General features: G+C 34.0%; 1 protein-coding gene across 1 annotated transcript; it reads right to left on the bottom strand.

Moving 5' to 3' along the window:
• Positions 1–250: 250 nt before the first annotated feature.
• Positions 251–7,910, bottom strand: LOC117341734 (sodium-dependent multivitamin transporter-like). The gene is made up of 11 exons (XM_033903598.1): positions 7,514–7,910; positions 6,733–6,784; positions 5,656–5,723; positions 5,255–5,335; positions 4,748–4,821; positions 3,513–3,650; positions 2,909–3,044; positions 2,407–2,495; positions 1,531–1,643; positions 841–911; positions 251–361 (listed from the first exon to the last, which is right to left on the bottom strand). Exons 1-11 carry the CDS (start codon positions 7,865–7,867, stop codon positions 251–253), a joined length of 1,287 nt encoding a protein of 428 aa, XP_033759489.1. The 5' UTR covers positions 7,868–7,910.
• Positions 7,911–8,464: the final 554 nt, after the last annotated feature.

Below are 8,464 nucleotides of genomic sequence, written 5' to 3'. Positions count from 1 at the left end.
GTTTGTCTAATAAGAACACTGCTTTCAAACGACAATGGGGAAAATTCAGATTTGCATATAGCTCTCTGTCATGTTATATTACGTCATAATGCATAATAGAATATAATATAACGTCACGATTTGGCTTAAATTTGTGAGGCATTGACAGGGGACCACAATGAATTCTGGGAGATATTGAGTTGCCTCTGTATATTTTGCTATAGAATGCAAAATCAGAATATCCTCCATATATCGTATATTACACATACAGCTAAGATGAACGGCAGTCACTTACCGTCGAATTTGCTTTAGGTATCATTCTCCCTAGGAAGTAAAGTCCCAATAACGGTCCGCCGCACGCTCCAAACACGACCCCCGCCATCTAAATTAAAACAAAATGCAGGCTTTTCAGGAATTGTTTAAAGACTTGGAATCAATTGTATGTGAAGCTAACCGTAAAGCACATATAATTTAAAATATTCCGTCATAACAAACAATTTGACATTTCCTTATATGTTGAGAACTCTGAATTCTGAACACCCTGAATTATGACGGAAACCTCTGACAAAAGCAAGGCTGACGGAGAAAGAAATGGAGCAAGCCAAAATGAGCCATCTCGCCTTATATATCATATAACTTATATTTTTGACTGAGCAAGTAGTTGAATTTTTGGATACAAATTGCAGAAACCTTATTGTATATGACACTTTCTTGTTTAGCTTATACGTCAATTAAGTTGTTTGAACATTTATCATGTATTTCCATCTACTATAAATTATACACGAAATACAAATCATTTGCATTGCTTTTTGGATAGAAAAAAAAAAAAAAAAAAAAGTTTAGTTGGTTGTAGCAAGTTACCTGAATTATGGAACCCGACATTGAGTTGATGCCGTACGCCAGTCCAATAACCAGCAGTCCGTAAGTAATGACTGCAGTAGGAACATATAAGTAGAAAGAAAAGATTCAACTTGATTTCTTACTTCATAAGGTATGAATACCTATGGACATATTACTTCCAGGTATTTGTTAAGAATAACAGAGTCTGCAATATAACAATTAATAAAATTTTCAGAATCACGGCATATGTTTTCCTTGCATCTTCGAAACAAAACCACCAATACTGAATGAAGGGGAACGCATAGGTATGCCATTCATGATATTACCTAACAGGATGTATACTAGTTACTTCAGGTAATCAGAGCTGGACAAACATATTTAAATTGGATACACTGATTAGGTAAGTCATTACTAATTTAAACATTGGTTATATCAAGGACTCTGTAGTCATCCTTTGATCGATTACATCATTTATTAGGAAAATAAGAAATCGACAAGTGGTTTTGCCGTTGACAGTGATTTTCATTGATTTCAGTACATGCTTACAACTGCTTCAATTTTGATATTTAAAGGAGAAATGATCAGCCTATAAATAGTCAGCAATGACCAGATGGAATTCATTACGGAATATTTTCATTTGACCAAAGTTAAATTTGAAATATAATTTGATATCAACACGATAATTGGTGATTACATCCATACACAACTTACCAAATAGTTTTGCTACCAACGTTTGTGATATAAGTTTCGACTTTTTTACATAGTCGCCAAGGATATCCTCAACGGTGTTGGCTGATAAAGCGTTGATGCCAGAGGAAAGAGTACTAATGAGTAGAAAGCATTTTAACATTACAATGATACCTGTGTTTAGATTTTACTAAAACATATTTGACCAATACCCTCGACAAAAACATCATATGTTACGCGATATGCACTAAATGTGGTCAAATGATGTTTCTAATCCCTGATTAACTAATATTGGGACGTGCATGAACCAGACACCAAAATAAATATGATAAAGTATGACATTTACATGACTGCAATGGGAATGGTGATAAGATAGCCCGCAAGTCAGTCGTATGGTGAGAAGAGATTTCTTGTCAATAAATGTATACTTAGTATTCCTTTCATTTATTTCAAGCTGTAAAGATAACAGCTTCGTTCTCGTGTTGTATTCAATTGTTAGTTCATGTAAGAATTGAGCATTCGCTTGCATAGTCTAGAGATAGTAAACAATGTCCATTATCATATATATCACAAAATAATGTGGTCTGTTCTATAACTATAAACCTTCATATTTTTAAATGATATTTCAACCAAAATTTATCATCTAAAAGTTGTGAGGGGCAAATAACTATTCAAATCGCTACATTCTTTATTTTGATTTAAATCTATTAGATTCACATACCGGTATACTACATACAGTAAACAACTGTATAAATCCTGAAATAACAATGAAAACATGTGAGACACAATGGCGAAAACCCACTTGGTCTAGGAGGAGACCACAACATTTTATATGTCGAAATGCGGAAACTAAAAACAATTTTAGCACAGAAGTAAACTTTGACGTCAAATAATATCTACCTGAGTGCTCCACTAAACAAACAGCTGATGAAGACACCAGAAAGTCCAGGGAGAGATCGCAACACATCCAGCACGAAATAGGGTACTATCTTCAAGTAAATATACAATATACAATTATATATAAACGAAGCTACACGAGTCATACTATAATCTCACAGAACATAATACAGGTCATTGTTTACATAGCTGGCCCAATTAACATTTTTCATTAATGGAAAAATCACTTGGTGAAATAGCTTTCAAACTCATGTATATTCCATAAACATTTATGATAGAAATGAACACTTGTGCTAATTATTGCTATTAATCCTATTCAATGCTATGTTTTGGCTATCTCCTTCTCGAAGCCTTGAAAAATGCTATTTTTGCGTTGGATTTCATATACATACAACTGTTGCTATTAGACATTGTTAGTAGATGTATGGTGCATTCACAAAAAAAGAGAGGAAAAACAAAGCTTCGAGATAACATTGTTTTAGACCACGAGATTTAGGGAGGTTACCTGATTGAAGTTGGATATGAATCCGCCTGTGACAGGATCACATCTCAACGTGTTGTAGTACGAGTAAATAAGGATTCCTAAATATCCAATGATTACATGGAAAACCACTATAACGGGTATCAACAAACAAAACGCCCTAAAACAAACAAACACGGTGAATAAGATGCATGTATACAATTATTGTATGTGCCGGGTTTGGATTGTTGTTAATATACATAGATGGAACTGTCATTAACTGATACACAGCATAGTGTCGATATCCACAATCGTTACATACATGTAATTACCAGCCAATGAATGTAATGTGGCATAATCATTTACAAAGCTTTGTGTGTATCATCAGTAAAACAATATTGAAGGGAATGAGTTTGCTAAAGGAGGATTCTGTTGCTCTACGAGATTTCGGTAGACTATAAACTCGAATAACTCTAGCAAACAATAAGTTCACGCTTGTTGAATTGGGCTGTTGAAATAGGTAGATAAACCAAACGTCACTCCGATCTTGACGATTGATTTATGATGTAGTTCAATAAGGGTATAGATTTGTTTTTTTCTTTTATCCTATCAATCATACTACGTAAAGTCAATATAGTAAATCACTCACTTGTAAGCTGAATTAAGACTTCGGAGAGATGAAAATCTCTGGACACTTGCTTGATTACACCAGTTTGGAAGCATAACAAACGTCATTCCTATCGTTAAACCCCAGGTAGTATGGCGAACCATTGGGCTTGGGTCAAAGCTGTACAAATAAAAAAACACATATTCAGAATATGACCTTTGATTAGGGATTGCTATCATTGATTTAGAAATTCAACTATTGTCAAGTTGTAAACTGAAATTCCAATTGATATGGTATGCTTGTGTTTTTTCCCTGTGAAATAAGGTACCTTGTCCAAGCCACCAATCTATCTATTCATAGCCTTCTGCTGTGACAAGAGAAAATTTTCCGGTAAGAGTTGTCCCCGAAAACAACATACAGAAAGGAAGTTACATGTACCCGTGTTCAAACCCCTGATGCAGCTAATGTGAAGCTTTGAATAAAAAAAATAATCGACGTCTTGCTGTGACGAAAGCCTCGGATAAACTATTACTAGTGAATGACTACGGTTACGAGTAGTTTACTAACGTTATGAGTGGACGGCTATACGGTTACGAGTAGGTGGCTAAGGTTATGAGTGGACGGCTACGGTAACGTAATCTATTCAAATTTATCAGTTCAATAACGCACATAGACATTGCACTAAAAGGTATGACTATATACTAGATCAAATCTTACACACAGCTTACTGCTCACATTTAATGGAAAGAAAAAGAAAGAAAACTCTATTTTGTTCATGTGGCCTCGCCAGGAAAAAAGTGTATCGTCACCCAAGTACTCCACACAGGAGACTAATTATAAACCCGTAGATTGACAGCTTTGCAGTTGAACCGATAAATAGTGCTTTGTTATGAATATTTTTTTTTTTAATTCTAGTATGTTGTAATATCTGACATTTTTCTTTTCATAACAGACGGATATGAACAGGCAGATTGGTGGCTGTATTCGGGCAACACATAGAACAGCGTTTAGAGTATTTCCATTTTTCTGTTTTGCTTCATCTATGCTTAATCATGCTAAAGATAGTATGTAGAAAATATGTAATACTTTTGAAACTAAGAAGAAATTTGGTTTATGCAATGCTGATAATTGCAAAATGATATAACAGGAAAAAGTCTTCTCTTTTTCGAATATTATTGAAATTATACGTTTATTACGTTATTTTGATATTACATTTACAGAAAATTATTAAGTCGTAAAAATGACTATTTTGAAGTAATGATTGGATTGCTTTATACTCAAAGAAATCAAGTCTGTGTCCCTCTGTCGCGATCTCTGTGATAGATTGACGTGTTCCTAGTAAAGTTCTGCCCTGTGGATGGTAAATGAGGAATTCCATCATAAGGTAGTCTCACTGCTTTTGTCTGTATATGTTCTACTTAAACTCATACATAATTAAACATCATCTACACACTAGATGGGGATAAAATGAAACAAGGAAATCGAACTGATATGTTTTAGAAAAGATGATATTCTGCAGATTGCAAAAAATAAATATACAACTTGGCTAGTTAATGTCAATGTATGAAATGTGTATATTACTCATTGAACAGGTACAGTATATACAGTAAATAAGTATATATGTATTACAGTTACAGTATATATGTATTACAGTTACAGTATATATGTATTACAGTTGCAGTATATATGTATTACAGTTACAGTATATATGTATTACAGTTACAGTATATATGTATTACAGTTACAGTATATATGTATTACTCTTGCGGTTGAACTGACATTACCTTTATAATTACAGCTAATATCCCTGTGAACACGATCAGACATTGAAATACGTCCGTCCACACAACGCTCCTAATTCCTCCCTGAAACACAAGACAATTCCATATGTAAGACATTCTTCACGGATTACCTAACAAATATTAAGTAAAACGGTTATTGAGTGTTCAAAGTATTAACGAGATGTGTCTACGATTACTATGGGTTTCGATTTGCTATTGTTGTAAAATAAAAGTTTACAACCATATAAGGTTACCCATTTTAAGTTTACTATAGTAAAACAAAATCGTTTGTTACTGTTATGTCTGCTGTTGAGTGAAATAGATATTGGTGATTGAATCAGCACGGAAATGATAAATAACATGTAAAGTAAAAGTTAGTTGATATATCATTAACATATACATACGATTGCAGTGTATATGGTACAAACAAGTCCGATAACAACGATCGAAAGCCACAGAGGTATCCCAGCCACTACAACAGAAAGTCGTCATGGCCATATTTAATTTTAGACGGTTAATATAAAAGCCATCTTACATTTCGGAAATCTAAATAATGCATTTCAGCAGCAACTATTGTTTCCTTTCATCCATGCAAATTAGTTTCTTTTTTAACAAAAAAATAACAATAATAATAATAATAATAAATCAATAGAAAAATGATATAACCTAAATGGATTTATACAATCTAATGTACGTCTTTAGGTATTATTGTAGGTGGACGTTTTTCAATCTCCTAAGGAGGCATGAAATAATCAGTTGAATAACATTTAGTTTATACCACACGTGGAATTAAATCTAAATACGTTTTGATTGGTTGACAAGGAGCCCTTTGACTTTTTTAATCACGTTGGTCAATGCATTTTGATTGGCTAACACTAGAAGGCCGCTTCACAAGGTCCCGGATAGGATAACGTATAAGAAGTAGTTGTTTTTGTCATATATTTTGAACGAAATTGTAGATTTCTTTTTATTTGGTGCTGTGAAGATAATAAACTTGCTTATTCTTTTATATGATTTGTAATAAATGGAAATATTTCACACCCTTTCTATATTGTCAGTTTTGCCTACTAATTAGCGCATTTCACTGTAGGTCATATGCTTATTACCAAACTGATTTGTGAAAAGAAAACACCTTGACACAAAAACAGGTCAATTCATCCTCAAAATATCCCTTTTTTTGTGGTAGAAAGAGGTCACACAAACTCGTGGTTGTTACAAAAGCACTCACTCAAGCTCGAGTTTTTGCAACTTTTGAAAAATAACAAGCAGGAATGAAAAAATACCTTATAAAACAACCACATCCTGTGCTATCTCTTATGTAATAAATGTTCAAATGTATTAATATAATATCCCAGTGAGATTTATTATTTTTCAAAGTTGGAATATTGAGATTTTCCGTTCTTTCTGTCATATTCCAGCAATAGGTTTTGTTTTATTCAGATGAACTTTTATTACGGAATGACGATAGTGAAGTTACCTACCAGTTTGAAGCGCCAATGCTGGGGCAAATAGTGCAATACCCATATAGAAGACCTGTAAATAGAGAATCAGCGCGATTGGTTAGTTCTTATGTATTTGGGAAGTGGATGCTTCATTTTAACATAAATCAAAAAAGTTTTATTTTCTTATTTTGATGTCACTTTTTATAGTTTGTATATATCTTATTCCGATAAAATATTCGTGTTTGTATGTAGGAGTTGGGGTGTGCTTACTTGTGTGGGGTATGTGCCTGTGTGTGATTTTTATATTATAGTGTCTTACTCTCTTAAAAATGCCTTACTAAAATAATAAAACAAATTACCGTGTGAAGCATACCAATCACCGTCCCCATTGTGCGAACGCCTTTAGAATCAAACCTTAGTTGCAGGTACTGTTTGATGGGGAGATCGAAATAAATATATATATACAGTATATATATCATGGTTCAAAAATAAATATAAGACATATCAAATATCACTAGAGTTAGTTTCTTTTTTATAGATCTAAATCGAAAGCGGCCAAAGATCGTAACCAAGCCTTACTTAAAATGTAAACATCTTCTTCCTTGGCCTATTGTCTAGCGTTTTTTGTTACACGTTCAATATCGAAGTAACCTATGTACATGTACTTTAGCTCAAAAAAGAATTTGGGAGATACAGAATATATCTTAGTTTTTGACTGATATCATTTATATCAGAATTCAGATATACGTTTATACCGCATATTGTTTAATGACAAGCAAATATAATTATATGGCTATAGAAATAAGATAAAAATTCTTACCTCGTATGTGCTGGTCAGTTTGAGTGGATACAGAAGAGGGACTATAGTAAGACTGGCTATAATTATGGACAAACTATATGCTGCTCCACCGAAGATAATTGGAATACCGTACTTATATATGTCAGCCGGTATACCCATTATCGCGATCGCAGATATAAACGTTACAAAGAGTGACAGAGTCACCGGAGCTATCATAAGACGTCGGTTACCGAAGAAGTAGTTTTCCAGAGAAGGGTTTTTGTTGGTCTGGTAACCATAGTAAACGCCTATGCCCATACAGATACAAAGGAAGATGGCTATAATGACGTAGTCAGCGATGTGTAGACCAGGTATAGGAACGAAGGTGACATCCATCTTTGCCTCCGGTAGGTCGGGCACTGTACTAAGTATTAACTCGATGACAACAGCTGAAGATGTGTATCATTATTTTATTTCAACATCTTTTATTGTTTGAACAGTTGAATAGAACATCGGGCGTTTGCCTATATTAAAGTGTGTATATCATTTTGTATCGTTATTAAGATGTATATGTAAGTAGATGGTCATCCTGTTACCAAATAATAAAAATATTGACTTAATTCATCGCTCATACATACTCATGTATTTATGTAAATACGTATATACCCTACATTTCAGAAAACCAACTATCCAGTTGTTGATATACAGACAGGCGTCATTTGCATTGTATTCTGAACTTAAAGGATCAGATAGGCTTCCAAGTCTAACTAAGAGGTTGCTGACAATTAGGTTTTGGGGGTTTAATATCCTCACTGCCAAAGTCATATAAGGACGGGTGGTAAGAAGACACCTATAAAGGACACACAGAAAGATAGAGCAGCGAGGAGGAAAAACAAGCTCTTAGATCCCGATTGTTTTATGCAGTGGGATACAATGTGCTTTATTCCCGGCCCCCGGGCTTCCTTTCAAGGGGGTGGGGTGGGAGATGGGTGG

The sequence above is a fragment of the Pecten maximus genome, chromosome 14 (genome assembly GCF_902652985.1).
Source record: "Pecten maximus chromosome 14, xPecMax1.1, whole genome shotgun sequence".
NCBI classification, from domain to species: domain Eukaryota; kingdom Metazoa; phylum Mollusca; class Bivalvia; order Pectinida; family Pectinidae; genus Pecten; species Pecten maximus.
This window is presented reverse-complemented; position numbering and strand designations above follow the sequence as displayed.